Source organism: Myxine glutinosa, chromosome 7 (assembly GCF_964187855.1).
Source record: "Myxine glutinosa chromosome 7, kmMyxGlut1.1, whole genome shotgun sequence".
NCBI classification, from domain to species: domain Eukaryota; kingdom Metazoa; phylum Chordata; class Myxini; order Myxiniformes; family Myxinidae; genus Myxine; species Myxine glutinosa.
This window is the reverse complement of record NC_136267.1, coordinates 39,165,615-39,188,825: the sequence shown is the minus strand read 5'-3', so window position 1 is coordinate 39,188,825 and position 23,211 is coordinate 39,165,615. Positions and strand designations below refer to the sequence as shown.

Below are 23,211 nucleotides of genomic sequence, written 5' to 3'. Positions count from 1 at the left end.
AGTGCACACCAGGGTGACCCCTTCAGTGCATAAACCAATTAACCTGTCCACTGCAGGGCATATAGAAATGAAGTTATTTTCTGCCTATAATAATAATATAAGTTCAGTTCTATATAACAATTTCTGTTATCACCACTACCACTACAACTACCACTACTACAAGCTTTGTCTGGAATTTTGTGGACTAACAGACAAACAGACATACAGACAAGCTGGGATCAAAACATTACCTCCTTCCACCATTGAGTGTAGAGGTAAACATCATGGAAATTATATCATGCCCTAGATTTAATTCATGCTTACCCGTGTATTTGCTTCACTGGTTCACAAGGTCTTTTGCATACATGTAATTCAGACTCTCGTCTTCATTGCTGACCACACAATGTTCGCAACATATTAATGTACATTTGTGCCAAATTTGGTGCTTGTATCACAAAATGCACAATTCTTTTGAATATTTGGGCTAAGCCGCCCCACTATATCGGCCGGCCTCGAAGACCGAAATTGTGACGGTGTCACCCGAAAAATTTGAAATTACGAAATTTGAAAAAATTTGAAAAAAAAAATTACGGAATTTCAAGTGGCCCAATATCTGAAAATGTTCGCAACATATTAATGTACATTTGTGCCAAATTTGGTGCTTGTATCACAAAATGCACAACAGGTTTGCTATGCTGCTACACTATTAATGTATATTTGTGATTGGAGTATGCTGTTTGGAATGAAAAAAGAGATATTGAGTTCAAGTGAATGACGAAATGACGTGACGGTTTCTACTTTCTAAACGTGAAATTCGCGGATTGCCATATGCAGATTCGCCACGGTCCCACGATCGATGTTTCTATACGTGAACGTACCCGTTTGTTTGCGAACGGGTACGTTTTTCATGGAAGTCCTTCACGAACTTGCTGTCCATGTCTGACGTGCGACTGAAGGTGCTACAGGAATGTGGAATTTATTGGTTTCATGCTTTAGCATTCGCCGTTTCTGCATTGTCTGTTTGCTTCTGGCCTCCCACCCGTGCGTAGCATGGGTACCTCACTAGTTGTAAAAATTGACCAAAAATATTGGTCAATACTAAAACGTCAATGTGTGCTTCCTTCTCTCTCCCCATCTTGTCTCCTGCTCCCTTTTTTGTATGTTTTGTGTGTCGGTTTTTTTTTGTGATTGATGTTAGCTCTTACACGAGCCTCGATCTTGTATACAAAAAAAAAAAAAAAAAAACCTGTGTTCCAGCACTGGTTTTTGGTGGGCATTAAGGAGCATACAGTGTTTCACTAGGAAAGCGACAAACAACCTGGACCAACGCTCTAAAAGACTGCTTTGGCAGCAGACACTCCAGCATCAAAGGAAAGCAAAAAACTGCAACATTGTGACAATAAGAGCCAATGCAATACATCGATCTGAGATTTCCAACCATGGCATCCGCAAACCGTTTCAAGACGAATAGGTTGTCCACATTTTCCGATAAAAATATCTTCATAGGAATCATGGCCAAGTGGTTGGTCTCAAAGAACAGTCATGGCTCGTTCACACCGTAAACTGTTCCTGTTGGGGAACAGCTTAAACACTACCTTCTCCGCCTAAACCCCACATTCCGCAAGAAAACCCCACTTTCAACCAAGCCCTCGAAGTGCTGTGGCAGAATGCTTACCCAATATACCCCCAATTCCCCTCGAGGGGAACAGCTTGTTGGAACAGCAACGTCATCACATTCCCAGCCCTCTGTCATTCCATTCCAAGTGGTGGCATGATTGCACACGGTTACAAGTGCAACCACGTGACCCGTGGCCCCATGACAAACGAGTTTTGCTCACAGAGCGTAACACCTCATAATGGTTACACTGATCGGAATGGAATTCTTCACGGCACGGGGCATGTTCGGCTCCCGGAAAAAGCCCACCCACCCACCTTACATCCCAACCGATCCATTCCAGTTTACTTTCAAAGCAAATGTTTCAAATCCCATTCTCGACCTTTGGGATGCAACAAATGTTCTGGTGAACCCATCGGGAGTGGTTGGTGTTCCATCACAGTTATGGGCAACTCTCTCCTACCTGTGGGGGGAAAACGTGGCGTCTTTCTTCATGCAGACAAACCATATTATGCCCGCATTCAAAAGGTAATTACCTCACATGCTTGAAGAGAAAAGAGGGGTTAAGCAATTGGTTCACTTCGACTATTTGTCTACAGACGTCGGTCTATGATCGAGGAACAAGTAAATTTCAATTGAATCTTATATTTTGAACACGAGAACGCAAATTGGACCACGAACCTGAAGTTTAGCCATATTTTGGCTCTCAATTTGGCAAATAGTACGGAATCCTACCTGTGGCATTTCTGGCATTTCACTCAGGCCAACTGGCACGGTCTTCAAGCAGCCATCAATCATCTGGACTGGTCTCCCATCTCTACCGCCTCTGACATCAACTCATCCTGGGAATTCTTCCCAAGTAAATTGCTCTCTCTCATGCACAGATTTATCCCATCTCGTCTTCAGTTGTCATACCCTTCCTCCCGTCCATGGTACACGGAATCTTGTGGTGAGGCTATTGCCCAGAAACAACTTGCTTTCGTCTCCTGGAAAGCAAATCCAACGGAAGGAAATCTCATTTCCTTTCACAAAGCCCGAAACAAGTGTGTGTCCACCCTCAGGAGAGCCAGGAAACAATATCTCTCCGTTCTCAGGACAGAACTCTCTTATCTGTCTCCCTCTTCCAAATCCTGGTGGCGTCTGGTCAAATCTGTTTCTGGTGTTTGTTCCCCCTCCATCCCCTCCCTCACCTCAAACGGCCACACGGCTGATTCCGCACGTGAAAAAGCTGAATGCCTCAACTCTGTGTTTGCCTCTAAATCTTGTGTCCCAAACCCATCCCTCTCTGTACCCACCGTACCCAGTCGTACCCAGCTGCTCCTGGACTCTGTGTCCTTTCCTCCTGACAAGGTGGAAAAGTTTCTGTCAACCCTCGACTCTGATTCTGCAACTGGACCTGACGGCATCAGCCCACGGGTCCTAAAATCCTGTTCTTCCGCTCTTTCACTCCCTCTCTCTGTTCTCTTCACCCTCTCTTTTGCTCAAGGTCATCTGCCATCTGCTTGGAAATCTGCCAACATCACCGCTTTGCACAAAAAAGGTGCAAAAACAGATCCCAGCAACTACAGACCAATCAGCCTTCTCCCAATTATCAGCAAAGTCATGGAATCCATCATTGCTTCAGATATGAAATCTTTCCTCTTCTCCAATGGCTTGATCTCTGACCATCAATTTGGTTTCAGACCTGGTCACTCTACTCTGGACATGCTGCTTCTGCTTTCTCAACAATGGATGGAGGTCCTCAATGCCAAACAGGAAATTAGAGCTGTCTCCCTTGACATATCACGTGCCTTCGATACGGTCTGGCACCCCGCTCTGCTCACCAAACTCTCCTCTTTTGGTATCCATGGAAATCTCCACGCATGGCTGGCGGACTTCCTCTCTAGTCGTAGTCAACGTGTGGCCCTGAATGGGTTTCTCTCATCTCCTCTTCCTGTTCAGGCTGGAGTTCCCCAAGGCAGTGTTCTGGGCCCTGTGCTTTTTCTGGTCTTCATCAATGATCTCTCTGACTCTCTTAAAAATCCTCTCTATCTCTTTGCTGATGACTCTACTCTCTGTCGCTCCATTCTTCATCCCTCAGATCGGCAGTCTGCAGCCTCCTCACTCTCTGCAGACCTGGACAAAATCACAGACTGGGCATACAAGTGGAACATGTCTTTCAATCCTGACAAATCTCACACTCTTACGATGTCTCTCCGAAAAGACCGACTGGACAACCCTCCCATCCACTTTCTGAATAATCCTCTCCAAGAAGTTCTGTCACTCAAGCTTTTGGGTCTCACTATCTGCCATGATCTTTCCTGGGAAAACCACATTTCAAATCTGGCCTCCAAAGCCAGTCGCCGACTGGGCATCATCCGTCGTGCGAAGTCCTTCCTTGGCACACCTGAGCTCCTCACCACATACAAGGCTTTCATCCGCAGCTCAATGGAATACTGCTCTCCCCTCTGGGCTGGTGCACCTGCCTCACACCTAGCTCGTCTTCACGCTGTTGAAACCAAAGCATTCAGAATCATTGGAATCTCCCGCGATGAAGCTAACTCCAAGGGCCTCTCACTCACTCACCGCAGGCAGGTTGGTGGTCTTTCCGTCTTCTACCGACTCCTCTCTGGCCTTGCCCCCCCAGCTCTCTCTGGGCTCTGTCCCGCAAATATTCCTACAGGTCGCACAAGATCTGCCTGCAACCCTCTTATGGTTAAACTGCCAAAATCAAGACTCTCTGCTCACCTTCACTCCTCTTTTCTCCCACCTCTGGAACAAACTCCCTCACTCTCTTCAATCCCACTCCACCCTCCAGGTCTTTAAAACAGCTGTTCACCACCATCTCTTATCTTCCCCCATCCAAAACATTGATCTTTTCTATCCCCGCTAATTTCACCCCAATTCCACTTTTTTGATATACCAACTTCTGTCCTGGAAGTCCTTGGTGTCCTTGTGTTTGATACTTCTGCCACCCCTCTCCCCCCAAGCCCTCTCCCTCCCACACATCTCCCTGCTCTTAAATGTTGTGTGCCCTCAAGTGTTTGTGTGCTTCCCCTTCTCTTGTCTTCCGCTCCCTCTTTTTATATATTTTGTTTGTCTGGTTGATTTGTTTGTGAAATAAATGTCAGCTCTTTCACGAGCCTCGATTCAGTATACAAAAAAAAATTAAAAAAAATCCCGCCCCGATCGCACATGCACATAGAATGAGGTACTGACACAGATTGTTACGGTTTTGGAAAATGTACCTCTGGAGAAAACGCATTAATGGACACCCTAGGAATCCCCAGATCGTTTTCTCTATAGTCCGTGCAGAGATAGACCTTCGCTCATTGTCTAAGGGTTTGGGAATGGGACCATGCATTGTTGTTAGCATAGTCTATGCACTCTATGTATTCCCGTTGTGATGTCTCCCCATTTCCAACTATCTCACTCTCAATCCACCTCGGTCCGTTCCAGCAATCTTCCTTTCAATCCACAATCGGTCCTTCGGGGCATTCGTCCTTCACTCGATTTATATTTTATATTAACAACAAGAAAAAGAGCAATCAGAGATTGCAAGCCCTCACCAGGATGTATTTTCAGTGGTTTTTAAGGCTTTTGTGTTAAAACAAATATGGCGGACGAAGCACGTGAGCGATGACGTCATCATTATTTTTTTCCTAAACTAATTTATTCCTAGATTATGCTCAAGAAATTTCATCTTGATCGGATGAAGTTTTGTACTTGTCGAATTATGACGTCATAATGGAGGCACCTATGACATCATCATAAAGATATTTTATTCCCCATGGAGGGTTCTTTACAATGAGCCATGTCTCAATTTTGCTATTCAGCGCTTTTGGAGAAATCGAGGTGCAAAGTTTTTTGGTTTTTCCAAGATGGCGGCCGAACCACGTGAACTATGACGTCATAATTATCATTTTAAAAAATTATACAGGTGGAGTTACACCTATGGTGAAAATTTCCTGTCAATCGGACCAACGGTTGCAGAGAAAATCATATTTATTCGGTGCGGACAAACAAACAGACAGACAAACAAACGGACTCAAATGCAATACCCTCTCCTCAGGCGAGGGTAACTAACTGCCTTCCAAACCCGTAAGGGCAAACGAGTCAAAATTGAGTAACAATTCATCATATTAATATTAATCCTCCGAATCAGCCATCTTAGCTACCTGCACCTCAACATTCTTCACCCTGGACAACACCTTTTCAATCACGCCAAGTACTATACAAGTAAACTGAACACTTTTCAAACACGCCACGTACTGTCCCGGAAGCTGAACGCCGAGTCATTCCATACGCCTACTGCACAAAGGAATGTTCGCACGCAAGGGGAGAGGAGGGAGCTGTCTCTCACTGCTGCCCACACAAGGGTGAAGAAAGAGGGCTTCGTCGAAAGTCTCCTCAGTGACGCTGGGACGTCAACCGATGGGAAAAGGCTGCATGGATCTGAAAGATGCTCGCATGGACTGTACCTGCTTCAAAGTCATACCCTGCGTGGCAAGTATAAAGCACAGGAGGCGGCTTGGTTCGTGCCCATTGTGTCTGCGCCAGGGATGTCTCATTATAGGTACTGCCTGGTCAAAGGTTCGCCTGTTGGAACAAACTATACTGGGTCACGTTGAGTCCAGGACCAATGACACAGACTCCAAACCGAGTGCATAACACAGCACCACCAAGACCCTAGCACAACACACAGTTCCACCCCACTTACACCACATACTCCTGTCACCAAATTAACACTCCATCGCCATCCTACCCATCCTTAACCCCCCACAAACACACACACACAATATTCTTTGGCCCAACACAACCCAGTCTGGTTGTGTGAGGTGAGCCTGGAGTCGTTCCTACACTCCAAATTGCCTCTTTCTATTATTCTCCATGTAAGTGTTGCTTCATCAGGATGAACATTACCGTAAAAACCTTTTCTCTGTTTGTAACGATTGTATAAGAACTAGCAGAGTACCCACCCTACGGGTAACCTTGTTCTAAGCATGGAACATGTTCTTCTGACACATACCTTTATTTGGGCGGTGCATAGGCAAATGACAGCTCTCTCAATCGCTCCCGAAAATAAAGAAAAACCCGGATCATGGGAGCTCTTGGGTAGTTGGGGGGATTGGAGGGGGGCTACCCCCTGAAATTTCAGATCCATACTCGTCCCTTATTTACAAACCGATTGCTCTGAAACTCAATACAGCCCTTGTACTCGATGGTCCTCAGGATCACCTGGTCTTAGATATTTCGATTTCGTATCAGGGAGCCTCCCAGTCCCAGGGAATCATGGGGGCTCCCAGGAGGGGTCCCTCAAAATCAGCAGTGCTCTGAACTACAACTACAAGAGATGACAGTCAGCACACTTGGGGCTATTTTTATTGTTTTTGTTCAGATCAACCACTTGAATGGGGCGAACTGTCGGATACAGAACGGACGGGAGGCCCCACCTCGCCCGGTCATCAAGGCCGAGCGGCGAGGCCCGCTTGAGTCCTCTCGGCCAGCAGATGGCATCATCCGGTCAGGCTAGTCCCGGGCCCCACACAAGGAGGCTTGCCCCCGTCAGATGGAACACCACCACCTGTCGGCACCACTGCATTCACAAGTCTTAGGGGAGTGCCCTCTCCCACACCCCTTCACCACAGGGCACAGCAGCCCCATACACTTTGTTGTTCAAGTCTGCCATGAGGCGAGGACCCTTCCATAACAAATAAAAAAAATACAAATGTATGAAGCATGCGGTGGTGCGAGTGTGACTGTGGGGGATTGAGCAAATCTGCTGCCATATTCACATAAATAACTAGATGGTATTCATAGAACAGTTAACTTACAGTTAACGCACAGTTAACTTGGTGCGGGCCAACTCTTCTGTTTTTGAACGTTTTTTTCTCTATGATCCAATATGTCTGCCAGACCACGTGAGCGATGACATCATAAACTTATATTCTCTCATATAATTGTTGCATAGATCATGCTCAATAAATTTCAAACTGATCAAACCAAGTGTTGTCCCTGTCCAATTATGACATCATAATTACGGCACCAATGACGTCATTGTTAACAGCACCTATTCCCCATGTGGAGTTCTTTACAATGAGCCACATTTCAATTTGACCCCATGGGGCGGTTTGGGAGATATAGAGGTGCAACGTTTTTCGGTTTTTCCAAGATGGCGCCTGTACCACATGACCTATGATGTCATAATTATCATTAAAATATTCTACAGGAGGAGGCGCTCCGATTGGTGAAAAATTCTTGTCAATTAGACCAAGAATTGCAGAGAAAAAAATTTCATACTGATCAAATCAAGAGTTGTACTTGTCGAATTGTGACATCATAATTAAGGTACCCATGGCATCATCATTAACACATCTTATTCCCCACGGAGAGTTCTTTACAATGAGCCATGCTTCAATTTTTCCAAGATGGCGCATGTACCACGTGACCTATGATGTCATAATTATCATTAAAAAACCTCTACAGGAAAAGCCACTCCTATGGTGAAAATTTCGTATCCATCAGATTAACAGTTGGAGGAATTATTTTTTTTCATACTGATCAGATCAAGCATTGTACTTGTCGAATTATGACGTCATAATGAAAGCAGCGATTTATCTTATTCCCCATGTGGAGTACTTGACAATGAGCCTTGTTTCAACTTTTTCCATTGAGCGGTTTGGGAGACGTAGAGGTGTAACGTTGTTCCAAGATGGCGTCCATACCATGTGACCTATGACATCATAATTATGAATAAAAAAATTAGAAGCATAGGCGATCCTATGGTAAATTTCGTGTCAATCGGACCAATGGTTGCCAAGAAAATGAATTTTAAAAATGCAGACGCCACACGTACGCACGTACGCAACGCAATGCCTAATAACCCTGCTTTTCACTTTGGGAGCAAAGGGTAAAAATGGGCCCTAATAATAGTGTATTAAAGAGCATCGTTAAATATCACAGTTTCAAAAGGATGGGATGATGAAAAAATCTATTGAACAAAAGAGGAGGAAGGTATCTTTGGGTGTTCAGAATACTTTAGTTGATACAGTTAGACACATGTGCACATAATTCACTTTGGCAATAGGAGGTAAATGGCAGATCGACATTCACACAGTATAAAACACGGAAGAGATTGCAGATGCTCGCCGGGAATTGTTTTGTGTATTTCTGTGGTACGTTTTTTTTTATAGACGTACTCCCATTCTAATTGAACATACTTTATAGGGGTACTCAGTTGAAAAAAAGATAACGTGTACCACTGGCTACCACTAGGTGGCGTTTGTGGCCTATGTTAGTAAAGCGCGGCGTTACGCGCGCTGCTTGTGAGCAAGGAGGAAGCGGACAAGCGGTAACATATAAACGTCTTTATTGTAAGACTACACTGTAACACTGTACTGTCCCGGGCTGGGCGCCCGGTGTATATCATGAGGCCACGCCTACCCCTGGTGCGTGGCCACCGCCCACTTGGTGCGCGGAATGATGTCACCACGCCAGTGGGCTTTTGTGTCCGCCACACGCGCCCCCCCAGAATTCCCGCGCACCTGGAGGGCCAGTTTGCGGGGCAGACGAATGACCCGGCCGAAGCGCCCCCTGGCGATCGGCGGCGTCCGGGGTGCAGGGATGCCAGGTGGGATGCCCCTGGCTGCCCCTGGGATGGGTGCAGGACCGGGGGGCGGCGTGGCGGCGGGGCTGGGCGGTGCCGGGGGTCCGCCCGCAGGAGGGCGGCCCCGACGTGGGGGTCGGGCCACTGGCGGTGGATGGTCCACATCGAGGTGGGCCGGCTTGAGGCGGTCTACCGAAACGCGGTCAGGAGTACCGCCGATGTCCAGGGTGAAGTGCTTCGCCCCGGTCTCCAGCACGCGGAAAGGCCCGTCGTACGGGGGCCGCAGTGGTGTCCGATGGGCATCGTGGCGGACGAAGACGTACTCCGCCGTGCGAAGCTCCGGGGCGACGTGCGTCGGTGGGTGCCCGTGGCATGCCGTTGGCACCGGGGCGAACCTCTGGGCGGTCTCTTGTAGAGCGGAGCGCTGCTGTGCCGCGGACCATGGTGCCGTGGAGTCGGGGAGGAACTCGCCCGGCACCCGCAGCGGTTGCCCGAAGACCAATTCCGCCGCGGATGCACGCAGGTCCTCCTTGGGCGCCGTCCGGAGGCCCAGCAGGACCCAGGGGAGCCTGTCGACCCAGCCGCCGTCGCGGAGGGTGGCCCGGAGCGCGGCCTTCAATGAGCGGTGAAATCGCTCACACAGGCCGTTAGCCTGGGGATGGTAGGCCGTGGTTCGGTGCAGCCGGACCCCGAGCCCCTGCGCAACCGCCCCCCAGAGCTCCGAGGTGAACTGGGGGCCGCGGTCGGATGAGATGTCTGAGGGGGCGCCGAACCGGGCGACCCAGGTGGCGATGAAAGCCTGCGCGACATCGGCCGCCGTTGTCGACGCCAAGGGCACGGCCTCCGGCCACCGGGTGGTGCGGTCCACCATGGTGAGGACGTAGGTGAAACCCCGCGAGGGGGGCAGAGGTCCCACCAGGTCCACGTGGACGTGGTCAAACCGGCGTTCCGGCACCGTGAACGGGGCCAACGGGGCCTGGGTGTGCCGGTGCACCTTGGCGCGCTGGCACGCGAGGCACGTCCTGGCCCAGCCGCGGACGGCCTTCCGGAGGCCATGCCAGACGAACTTGTCGGCGATCAGCCTTTGGGAGGCCCTCGCGCCCGGGTGGGACAGGCCGTGGATGGCGTCAAACACCTGGCGCTGCCAGCCCGCGGGCACGATGGGGCGAGGACGCCCGAGGGAGACGTCGCACAAGAGGGCCGCGCCCGCGCCGTCAAACGGCACCTCGGTGACGCGGAGGCCCGTGACGGCGGTCCGCAAGGCCTGGACGTCGGGGTCAGCGGCCTGGTCCGCTGCCATCCGGGCATAGTCGATGCCGAGGTGGACTGCGTGGGCGACGGCCCGGGAAAGGCAATCCGCCACCGGGTTGTCCTTCCCCGCGACGTGCTGGATGTCCGTCGTGTACTCGGACACGGCCGAGAGGTGACGCTGCTGCCGGGCCGACCACGGCTCGGTGACTTTGCCCATCGCAAAGATCAGCGGCTTGTGGTCGACGAAGGCAGTGAACGCCCGGCCCTCGAGCAGATGGCGGAAGTGCCTGACCGCCAAGTGAAGTCCGAGCAACTCGCGGTCGAAGGTACTGTAACGGCGTTCGGGCGGGCGAAGCTGCCGGCTAAAGAACGCCAGCGGTTGCCAAGCTCCACGCACCCATTGCTCATGCACTGCGCCCACCGCGTAGTCCGAGGCATCGGTGGTGAGGGCGATCGGTGCATCGGGCGCCGGGTGCGCGAGCATGGTGGCGTTAGCCAAGGCGAGCTTCGCGCCCGTGAACGCCGTGTCCATCTGCTCGGTCCAGGTAACGTCGCCTTTGCCCGGCTTACCTCGGAGAGCTTCGTGCAGGGGGCGCAGGAGCTGGGCGATACGGGGCAGGAACCGATGGTAAAAGTTCACCATGCCCAGGAACTCCTGCAGCCCTCTGATCGTGCGGGGGCGCGGAAACCCCTTCACCGCCTCCACCTTGGCCGGTAGGGGGACGGCTCCGTGCCTGGTGACACGGTGCCCCAGAAAATCGATTGTGGCGGCGCCGAACCGGCACTTTGCGGGGTTCACAATCAGGCCATGCTGGCCCAGGCGTTCGAAGAGCGTGCGGAGGTGGCGTAGGTGCTCTTCGCGGGACGCGCTGGCGACGAGGATATCGTCCAGGTAAACGTAGACAAAATCCAAGTCGCGCAGGACGCTGTCCATCAGTCGCTGGAACGCCTGAGCCGCATTCTTCAGACCGAAGGGCATGCGCAAGAACTCGAAGAGTCCGAATGGCGTGATGACCGCCGTCTTCGGGACGTCCTCCGGCCTGACGGGGACCTGATGGTAGCCGCGTATGAGGTCCACCTTCGAGAAGAAGGACCTGCCCGCCAAACGGGCGGAAAAGTCCTGAATGTGGGGGATGGGGTAGCGGTCGGGAGTCGTGGCGTCATTGAGACGGCGATAGTCCCCGCACGGTCGCCATCCCCCGCCGGGCTTCGGCACGATGTGCAGCGGCGACGCCCAAGCGCTCTCTGAGCGCCGAACGATGCCGAGTCGCTCCAGGGTAGCGAACTCCGCTTTTGCCACCGCCAGCTTCGTCGGCTCGAGGCGGCGTGCCCGGGCGTAGACCGGTGGCCCGACGGTGGGGATGTGATGGGCCACCCCGTGCTTGACGGCCCCCGCCGAGAAGGTGGGCCGCGTGAGGGCCGGGAAGCCGGCGAGGAGGCGGGTGAATGCGTCCGCTGCCGGAAGCGTACAGACCAACGTGGCCGGAACCGAATCGTTCGGCAAGCCGCTTGGCAAGCCGCTCGTTGAGCTGGGCAACGCACAAGCGAGCGAGCTGAACGTCTCGGCCTGGACAAGCCGTCTGCGCTTGACGTCGACCAGGAGCCCATTAGCGCACAGGAAGTCCGCGCCAAGCAGTGCCATGGGCACGTCGGCGGTGACGAACGTCCATCGGAAAACCTGCCCTCCAAACCGCAGAGAGAGGCAGCGTTTTCCGTACGTACGGATGGGCGTCCCGTTCGCGGCAAGCAGCGCGGGGCCCCCACCCGCGGCGTGCTTGTCTGACGTGCCGGCGGGAATGACACTCACCTGCGCTCCCGTGTCGCACAGGTAACGGCGCCTGGAGAAGGTGTCCGTTATGAACAGCAGGCTGTTCGAATGGCCGGCGCTCATCGCCACTATTGAGCGCCGGCCCGGGCGTTTCCCGACCCGTTGAAGGAGCACGGCGGATGACACCGCCGAGCTTCGTGGCCGAACTTGGCATGGAACCAGCACCAGGTGGTGGAGCTGGAGGAGCGCGGCTGGCTCCGCCAGGCCGGTGGAGTTGGCGGGTTTCCCCGCGGTGGCGGTTTTCGCCGCGGCGGTGGGCGGGGCGTGGCGGCGTTCACGAGGTGCGTATCAGCATGCTGCTGAACATCAGCGTGCTGTAGAAGCTGATGCTGTGGAACATGCTGCTGAACATCAGCGTCGAGGGCCGTGACGGCCACGCCGACGCTCGCCCGCATGTCCGAAGCGGCGAAGTACCTGTCCGCCTCGGCCGCCAATGCTCGGGGTTCCGTTAGCTCGGTCCCGGCCAACGCGAGGCGGACCTGCGCTGGAAGTTGGCGCCGGAAAAGCGCCCGGAATAGCGAACCGGGGGCTTCGTCGCCCAACAGTGACAGCATATGGTCCATTCGGACCGACGGGCGCGTCTCACCGAGCTCGGGGAGATCCAGGAGGCGGTCGGCCCGTGCGTCGTCCGTAAGGCCGAACGTGGCTAGGAGTAGCCGCTTGAGTGCCTCGTACTTGTGGCCGTTCGGTGGGTGGCGAAGGACGGACACAACTCGAGCGGCCGTGCCGGGCCCGAGGGAGGCGACGACGTGGCAATAGCGCGTGTCATCGCCGGTGAGGCGCCGAAGCTGAAATTGGGCTTCGGCCTGGACGAACCAGACTTCGGCCTGAGCCTCCCAAAATTCCGGAAGTTTGACGAAGTCGGCCATGGCGATGGCGTCGCGTGTGGAAGGATCGCTCCAGCAGATCCAACGTCGAGGGTCACCAGTAAAGCGCGGCGTTACGCGCGCTGCTTGTGAGCAAGGAGGAAGCGGACAAGCGGTAACATATAAACGTCTTTATTGTAAGACTACACTGTAACACTGTACTGTCCCGGGCTGGGCGCCCGGTGTATATCATGAGGCCACGCCTACCCCTGGTGCGTGGCCACCGCCCACTTGGTGCGCGGAATGATGTCACCACGCCAGTGGGCTTTTGTGTCCGCCACATTAGTATATTTTGTGCAAACAAACAAACCCAAATGCAATACCCTAACCTCTGGCGACGGCAACTATCGGCACTGCTGTCATAAAAACATTAAATGGAGACAGTATGCTCAATCAAAATGCATCATCCCCATAGTTCCCCAACTTAACCTGATACCTGGATAACTTTGGTGAGGAATTCCACGCCGTGCCAGGTGATCCCACAGTTGGAGAAGTCCACACATTGGATTGTTGTAGCAATCTTTAAGCTGCGACAAAGTACTGAGAATAACAATAAATTATTCTTATGGACTAGTCTGGGTAAAAGCATCATAATCTTCAAGTCGTAAAATCACAGGTTATTGACACCCAACTGATGTACAAAGCATGTCCGACTGGTCTTTCTCAAAAAGTAAGCAATTAAAGTATGCTGCCTCCATTTATATCATGCAATGAAACTCAATTATACAAATATGACTTTTAAAAAGGTAAAGGGGGCAAAGGAGGGGAAGTATCATTCAAAATAAAGAACAATAACCCTTGGTGGTGGGTGGGGTAGTGTTCATGCCAGCATTTCAAAGGTTCAGTCTTGGACATATGTTTCAAAATGCAAGGTTTGTAGCTGGGCCTGTATAATGGTCATCTCAATATCAGAGAAGGGTGCATTTACAGTTGCCTTCAGAAAGTATTCACACCCCTATGTGAATACTTTCTGAAGTCAACTTTTTTTTCAAATTTTGTTGTGTTACAGCCTGAATTTAAAATTGATTAAATTGAGATTTTTTTGGTTAAGGATCTACACGTATTAAACCATAATTTCAAAGTGGAATTCTTTTTTCGAATTTTTTATAAATCAATTAAAAATAAAACGCTGAAATGTCTCAAGTCAATAAGTATTCAACCCCTTTGCTACGACACCAGCTCAGGCACATCCCATTTCTTTTGATCATCCTTGAGATGTCTCTACAACTTGATTGGAGTCCACCTGGGGCCATTTCAATTGATTGGACACGATTTCGAAAGAAACACACCTTTCTATACAAGGTCCCACGATTGACAGTGAATGTCAGAGCAGAGACTCAACCACAAAATCCAAGGAACTGTCCGTAGAACACCGAGATAGAACTCTGAGGAGGGCATAGAACTGGGGAAGAGTATAAAACAATTTATTTTGTTGTAAGTTCCCAAGAGCACAGTGAGCTCCATTCACAAGGAAACAGAAAGAATATGGAACTACCCAGACTCATCTGAATCTGGCCATACGACCAAACTGAGCAACCGGGCAAGAAGGACCTTGGTCAGGGAGGTGATCAAGAACCCAATGACCACGCTGACAGAACTACAGAATAACATGGCAGGGAATGGAGAACCTGCTGGAAGAACAAAAGTCTCTGCAAGACTTCACAAATATAGGCTTCATGGGAGAGTGGCTAGGCAAAAGGCACTCCTGAGAAAAAGGCACATAACATTATGCCTGGAGTATGCAAAAAAGCACGTGAAAGACGCTGAGCATGAGGCAAAAGATTCTGTGGTCTGATGAGACTAAAAATGAACTCTTTGGACTGATTGCAAAGTGCTATGTCTGGTGGAAACCAGGCACAGCTTATCACCCATCTAACACCATCCCTCCCGTGAAGCTTGGTGGTGGCAGCATCATGCTATGGGGATGCTTTTCAGTGGCAGGGTCTGGGAGACTTACAAGGATATAGGGATCAATGAATGGAGCCAAATGCAGGCAAATCCTTGAGGAGAACCTGCTTCAGAGTGCAAAAGACAGACTGTGGCGAACATTTACAATCCAACAGGCCAATGACCCCAAACATACAGCCTAAGCAACACTAGAATGGCTTCAGAACAAGAATGTGAAAGTCCTTGAGTGGCCCAGCCAAAGCCCAGATTTGAATCCCATTGCGAATCTGTGGAAAGACTTGAAGATTTCTGTTCACCGACGCTCCCCATCCAACTTGACAGAGCTTGAGCAAATCTGCAAGGAAGAATGGGAGAAACTCTCCAAATCGAGATGTGCAAAGCTGACACAGACATACCCAAGAAGACTCAAGACTCAAGGCTGTAATCGCTGCCAAAGGCGCTTCCACAAAGTATTGACTCAGGGGGTTGAATACTTGTGCAAATTAGATATTCCTCTATTTCATTTTTAATTATTTTGTAAAAAATTTCTAAAAACAAAATCCACTGATATTATGTGGTATCATGTGTAGATCAGTGACAAAAAACAAAATCTCATTTTAATTCATTTTAAACTCAGGCGGTAACAACAAAATGTGAAGAAGTCAAGGGGTGTGAATAATTTCTGAAGGCACTGTAGCAAATGCTCAATTTGCATAAAACAAAGCTAAAAGGGAGAAATAAAATGGTAAGGAAAACGGGGAAGAACAACTAAATGGCTAAAGGGGAGGTTCACAACAAGAGCTTACCCTCCAGCCCCCGGTCAGTTATAGGACAGCCAGCCAGGGACAATGTACACAGTGATGGGCTACGAGCCAATCCCTGCAGGAAGAGCACACGGTGTTCTCATAAGTGCATTACGTACCACTGATGGGATGCTCACATGTGATTAAATCCATCAGTGCAGGGTACGCATTTACCCCAGCAAGTGCATCTATCTCTCTCAGGTTCAGCTGCAGAAACTCGAGATTCAAGCTTTTCAGGGCTTTGGATGAGTCCAGGCATTCTACAATGGCTTTGCACAAAACAGGCAACATGTGCCTAAGATTTTCCACCGGTTGTTCGACTGCTCGTCTTCTGAGAATCCCCACATCTGGGAAACAAATTAAAAAAAACAAACGAAAAAAAACATAGGATATACTTCACTCCTCCAGCAGTGGTTCCCAAGTGTTCTTGTCAACAATCCAAATTTCGAAATCACATTCACCTCGTGACTGAAATGGTACTGGTATCTACGATCAAAATTATCAGAGAAAGCACTTTCAACATAAAACACCCTCCCTCCTCCCCCCCCCCCCCCCCCTCAAAAACCGGCATTCTGAGGCGGGTTTTTCAAGTTAGGGTCGTGACCCTGAGTTTGAGGACCCCTGTCCTACTGCTACAAACAAATGTAACAACATTCAGGCAATAAGGCCCAAAAATAAATAATCATCTGGTCAGTCGTAAGAAAATGTTGTCTATATTTAAGTTCTACCTTCATTTTGTTTGTGAGGCTGTATCATAAATGAGGAAGAAAAGAGACTACTTAAAGCGACCGATTATAATCAATAGCTTGCCAATATTTTAAGGGTCATACAACCCTATCTTTTCGTCAGGGTCAAAACTGCTGAAAATGAACACAGCAAGAGGAGAGTCAGAGAGGAAGGACACAATCTAAAGGGGAAAAAATAAAGGATGTCCCTGTCGAATTATGACGTCATAATTATGGCACCAACGAGGTCATCGTTAACAACACCTATTCCCCATATGGAGTTCTTTACAATGAGCCATGTTTCGATTTTTTCCATGCAGCGGTTTTGGAGATATAGAGGTGCAACATTTTTCGGTTTTTCCAAGATAGCGCCTGTACCACATGACCTATGACGCCATGATTATCATTAAAATATTCTAAAGGAGGAGGCGCTCCTGTGGTGAAAATTTCGTGTCCATCAGACCAACAGTTGCTGAAATATTTTAAATAATGATCGGATGGATAAGTGTTGTATTTATCGTATTATGACGTCATAACGAAGGCACCAATGACATCATCATTAACTTATCTTATTCCCCATGGGGAGTAGTTGGCAATGAGCCAGCTCTCAATTTTTTCCATGGAGTGGTTTCAGAGATATAGAGGTGCGAAGTTTTTCCAAGATGGTGCCTGTACCACGTGACCTATGACGTCATAATAATCATTCAAATATTCTACAGGAGCAGGCCCTCCTATGGTGAAAATTTCATGTCAATTGGACCAACGGTTGCCGAGAAAATGAATTTTTTAAATGCAGACACGGCACACGTACGCATATGAATGCTTAACCCGGTTTTCGCTTCGCAAGCGCAGGGTAACGAGTGATATGGTCAAAAGGATTCCTCTAATATTGCCCCCCTCCCTCCAAAAAAACTAACGTAATTGAAACACTCCCGCTTTATACAGATTCAGTTTCAGAAAGAATACCTGATAAGTGAAGCTCTGCACACTGAGAGCTCTTGAAGCTAATATCCTTCAGCATCTTGCCCATCTGAATGCATTTTATCACAGGTGGCCATCGAGGTCGGCTCAGCCTGTCTACATTCAAATGCAGCTGCAGGCTCTCCAAGCCGTCAATCACTTCCTTAAGGGGTGCTGTGCCCTCCCGGACACACTGTTGTTCATACTGAACCCCAAGGTTCCTTGGCTGCCGTGGCCCATCACGGGCAGCCATCGAAACCCCTCGACCTTCACCTGTGCAAAACGTCAAAATGTGAATGTCATAACAATAAGAACTTGGAACGTCGAATCAAAGTTCCACTCACTGAACAGGATATGAGACATGGGACGTTTAAAGGGTACAGCATGTAGAGGATATAAAATTATCATCATGCGCTATAAAAATCTAGCATTATTATTACAGAAACTGCAGTGAGCCAACTTACCTGATATTCTTATGGAACCGGTACTATCAACGGCTTATGCAATCTCTCATAGCCGTCTTGGGTATACCTTGCAGGTAAAGCTTTGTGGCTGCTTGATCGGTCATTAAAGTACGGATAAAGCATCTGCTCTACCAGCTGGTGAAGTAAATATATACTGTAGAATGCCGACATTCGCTGGAAAATGCCGCAAATGTCAAATCCACGAATGTCGGGGCAATGTTTCAATGGGAAAAAGGAGGATAGGATCCTGGTGGTTCGTGATTCATGAGGGATTTTTACGGCGTAGCCCATTGGGCAAAGCAGTCCAGAACAGTGTTTATCCTTGTATGAATGTATGTATGTATGTCCCGTCAAACGTGTACCAATCAAAGCTGAGGATCTGGTCACATGACAGGGTGATGTGATTACATCTGATGTCATTACGGCGTACAACGACCGACTCCACACTCCGGCATTTTGATTCCTATGCCGTTCAGGCAGAACATATCGTCGAACCTGTCATATATCACAATTGCCATGGTCTATCTTTACCTTTTTCATTCAGTGTGAAACACAAACAAACCAATTGTCAAAACAAGTACAGATACATTCAAAGTACACCGCCCCCATGCCAAATAATTAAACATCCTACAGCGCGGCATTGCCGGGGCGCCTCGTAGAGACTGCATTGGGAGGGAGAGGTGTACAATAATTGATTGATTAATTGTATAAATAAAATCAATAAAGATTATCACAAAATATTTTCTTAATCAATTGGCTAATAGCATAACTAAACCACTAGTGCTTCATCCGAAGATGTATCTTTTAGAAATTTAATTAAATAAGTCATTAACAAACTAGAGAGGTTCCAGGGAACCTGAACTCAACTGGTCTATATCAATATGGTTAGAATATGCATAATAGAACCACAAACTATATAGTTTATATGTGCTAAAAATATATGACAAAAATTGATTTTTCAATATGGCCGCCCTGCCGTGCCCATTTTTTGGGGTGCAACACCCAAATGCAATCCCAAACTAGTTTATGTCTTAAAGATGCTGCATAACAATTTCATCAAATTTGATCAATATTTGTGACTTTTAGAGCGTAGACGTCGAATTGTTTACAGACGACAGACAGACGACAGACGGACGACGGACGACGGACGACGGACACCGGGTGTCGACAAAAACTCAGCTGGACATAGTCCAGTTGAGTTAAAAATTAAATAATTAATTGATTAATCACTAAATAATTAATCGATTAAATGATTAATCATTAAATCAAAAATATCCTTGATAGCCACATCACTTGGTCACTGTCATGTCAAAATATTAGCTTCCTAGCTCAAAAGGTGCCTGAGATATTGGCCAAATGAGAAAGAAAATAAATAAATGATTAATAATGAAAATAAATAAATAATAATCATTAAAAATTTTAATTATTAATCGATTCGGTCATAGAACACATAAACCACCAACATTTCATCAGAATCTGTAACTTAAAAAAAAAAAATTTTTTTAGTCATTAATCGAATAATTAAATAATTAATCGATTAATTGATTAATTGATTACTTAATAAATCAAAAATAGCCTTTGCAGCCAAATCACCTGGTCATTGGCATGTCCAAATATCAGCTTCCTAACTCAAAAGGTGCCTGAGTTAATGGCCAGAAGAGAAAGTAAATTTAATTAATTAAATAAGTACTTAATTAATCGCTAATAATTAAATAACTCCTCAATTAATTGATTAATCAAAAAACAAAAAATACTGTTTTTGACAAAGTACTTGCTCACTATTGTGCCGAAATTTCAGCTTCCGAGCTCAAAGGATAGCTGAGATATCGCCCGGACAACCAAGAAAACAAACAAGAAAACAAGAAAACAAGTACAGATACATTCAAAGTACACCGCCCCCATGCCAAATAATTAAATATCCTGCAGCGCGGCATTGCCGGAGCGTCTCCGGCGCCCGGCAATACCGCAGTGCAGCTCATAGAGACTGCTTTGGGAGGGAGAGGTGTACAATAATTGATTGATTAATTGTATAATTAAAATCAATAAAAGATTATCACAAAATATTTTCTTAATCAATTGGCTAATAGCTCAACTAAACCACTCGTGCTTAATCCGAAGATGTATCTTTTAAAAATTTAATGAAACAAGCATTCTGAGTATTGCGCTGCAATACATGTCCCCTACCAAAGTTCAAAGTGCCATAACTTTGTCAAAAATGATCGAATATGCAAATTTATGCACGGTTGATGCTGGTTTTCAAACTTGATCTGAAGTATGCTGAGACACATGTGTGTCACGCCTCGCCTCGTTGATAAGCCCGCAAGGTCGCTCCGTGGAGCAGCCTGCATGTATTGCACTATGTGTGAATTATATAATTACCAACTCACGGTCTGAGGTACTAGCGATTCAAGAGATGTCCATTTTTTTGTTTGTTTGTTTTTTGTTTAATTAACGATATCTGCCAAACCACGTGCCCTATCGCAAATTCCAAAAGGACATTTTAGTAGACTGACATGCTGAACAGATCTGTGAAGTTTCCCCTCGATTGGATCAAAAATGAGGGCGGAGCTTGGTTTTAAAGGTTCATGCTTAAAAACGTCATAACTCTGAAACCATGTGGCACATGATGTCATGCAAACTGACTTTTTTGTTCGTCATGGGTATGCGATTCTGCCTGCAAAGTTTGGCCTCGATCTGTTCAACCGTTGCAGAGAAAAAGGGGTTTTCATGTTTTCACGAAAAACAATATGGCGGCCGAACCACATGACCTGTGACGTCATAATTACCATTAAAATATTCTACAGACCGAGTCCCCCCAACGGTGAAAATTTGATCTCAATCGGTCCTTTTATTGCAGAGAAAATATTTTTTAAAGGAAATTCAAACTTAAAATGGCACCGAGTTATCAGAATGAGATCGAGGCCTGAGATCGAGGCCAAATTATCAGAATTCCCAAAGTTCAAAGTGCCATAACTTTGTCAAAAATGATCAAAACGTCATGAAGTTCTAACTTGATCTGTAACTTATCATGAGGAAACCATGTACCAAGTATGAAATCATTAGCATTAAGAGTTTAGAAAAAAAGTCCGGAAAACTGTTCTTTGCGTGACGGACTGACAGATCGCCGGACTGACGGACTGACAGGAGGGACGGCGTGCAAACCTATAGTCCCCTCCGGTGTACACCGCCAGGGGACTAATAAGTCATTAATAAAAATTAAATAATTAATTGATTAATCAATAAATAATTAATCGATTAAATGATTAATCAATAAATCAAAAATATCGTTGATAGTCACACCACTTGGTCACTGTCATGTCCAAATAATAGCTTCCTAGCTCAAAAGGTGCCTGAGATATTGGCCAAATGAGAAAGAAAATAAATAAATGATTAATAATGAAAATAAATAAATAGTAATCATTAAAAAATTAAATTATTAATAAATTTGGTCATATAACACAAACCACCACCATTTCATCAGAATCTTAAAAAAAAAAAAAAAAAAAAATGTAGTCATTAATCGAATAATTAAATAATTAATCGATTAATTGATTAATTAATAAATCAAAAATAGCCTTTGCAGCCAAATCACCTGGTCATTGGCATGTCCAAATATCAGCTTCCTAACTCAAAAGGTGCCTGAGTTAATGGTCAGAAGAGAAAGGAAATTTGATTAATTAAATAAGTACTTAATTAATCGCTAATAATGAAATAACTCCTCAATTAATTGATTATTCAAAAAACAAAAAATACCGTTTTTGACAAAGGACTTGCTCACTACTGTGCCGAAATTTCAGCTTCCTAGGTCAAAGGATGGCTGAGATATCGCCCGGACAACCAAGAAAACAAGAAAGAAAGCAAGAAAGAAAACAAAAAAACAACCAGAGTGAAAACTGAGTACTCCCTTTTAGCGTGCATTATTGCCGAGCCCCCTTCGGTGCCCGGCAATGACGACTTGCAATGCCTGGAGATGGCATAGGAAAGGTGCGGTGTGCAATGATCATCAAATATCGAAAGCATAGATGTTATGGGTCTTCCAACGACACAGTACATGTCAACCTATAGGCATTAGGCTTCATGCCTTCATGCCTCACCTTCAGGCCACTTTGGACAAATTAGCCCAGGTTTCTTAATACAGTACTATTGTTTTCGTAATAATAATAATAGCGTCAATACTAATAGTACAGTAAATATAATCGTAACACTGCAATAGCTCTGTTGTTATTGCAAAGTTTCTAGATTGAAGTGGTGTATGGTTCATGAATCAATGATAAGCGGTGTACGGTACTAATAACCGCGAAAGTAAGGAATAAATTAGCCTCGGTTTTTTTTAGTAATATCATTTTCGTAATAATGATAACATAACGATTAGTGTTACTATTAGTAAATCTAATAGTAACACTAATCCCTTCGTAGTGACTGCAAAGTTACTGGAGGTTAAAATATATCATTGTACACCGCTCCTTTCCTATGCCATCTCCAGGCATTGCAAATCGTCATTGCTGGGCACCAAAGGAGGCTCGGCAGTGACGCACGCTGAAAGAGAGTACTCAGTTTTCACTCTGGTTTCTTGTTTTCTTTCTTGTTTTCTTTCTTGGTTGTCCGGACGATATCTCAGCCATCCTTTGAGCTAGGAAGCTGAAATTTCGGCACAAGAGTGAGCAAGTCCTTTGTCAAAAACGGTATATATATATTTTTGATTAATCAATAAATTGAGGAGTTATTTAATTATTAGCGATTAATTAAGTACTTATTTAATTAATCAAATTTCCTTTCTCTTCTGACCATTAACTCAGGCACCTTTTGAGTTAGGAAGCTGATATTTGGACATGCCAATGACCAGGTGATTTGGCTGCAAAGGATATTTTAGATTTATTAATTAATCAATTAATCTATTAATTATTTAATTATTTGATTAATGACAAAAAAATTTTTTTTTTTTAAGTTACAGATTCTGATGAAATAGTGGTAGTTTATGTGTTCTCTGACCAAATTGATTAAGAATTTAATTTTTTTATGATTATTATTTATTTATTTTCATTATTAATCATTTATTTATTTTCTTTCTCATTTGGCCAATATCTCAGGCACCTTTTGAGCTGGGAAGCTAATATTTGGACATGAGTGACCAAGTGATGTGGCTATCAAGGATATTTTTGATTTATTGATTAATCATTTCATCTATTAATTATTTATTGATTAATCGATTAATTATTTATTGAGTAATCAATTAATTATTTAATTTTTT

At 46.6% G+C, this 23,211-nt stretch overlaps 1 protein-coding gene across 9 annotated transcripts in view; it reads right to left on the bottom strand.

The window, feature by feature from the left end:
- The window catches only part of LOC137431140 (centrosomal protein of 78 kDa), a 91,360-nt gene that overhangs the window by 10,764 nt on the left and 57,385 nt on the right, over positions 1–23,211 (bottom strand). For all 9 annotated transcript variants that reach the window (XM_068122121.2, XM_068122120.2, XM_068122119.2 and 6 more), the window contains 4 exons: positions 17,506–17,772; positions 15,989–16,161; positions 15,818–15,890; positions 13,561–13,664 (listed from right to left, as the gene is read on the bottom strand). In XM_068122121.2, the coding sequence (XP_067978222.2) occupies positions 13,561–13,664; positions 15,818–15,890; positions 15,989–16,161; positions 17,506–17,752 (597 nt within the window). In that variant the 5' untranslated portion in view covers positions 17,753–17,772. The remainder of the gene's footprint in view (positions 1–13,560; positions 13,665–15,817; positions 15,891–15,988; positions 16,162–17,505; positions 17,773–23,211) is intronic.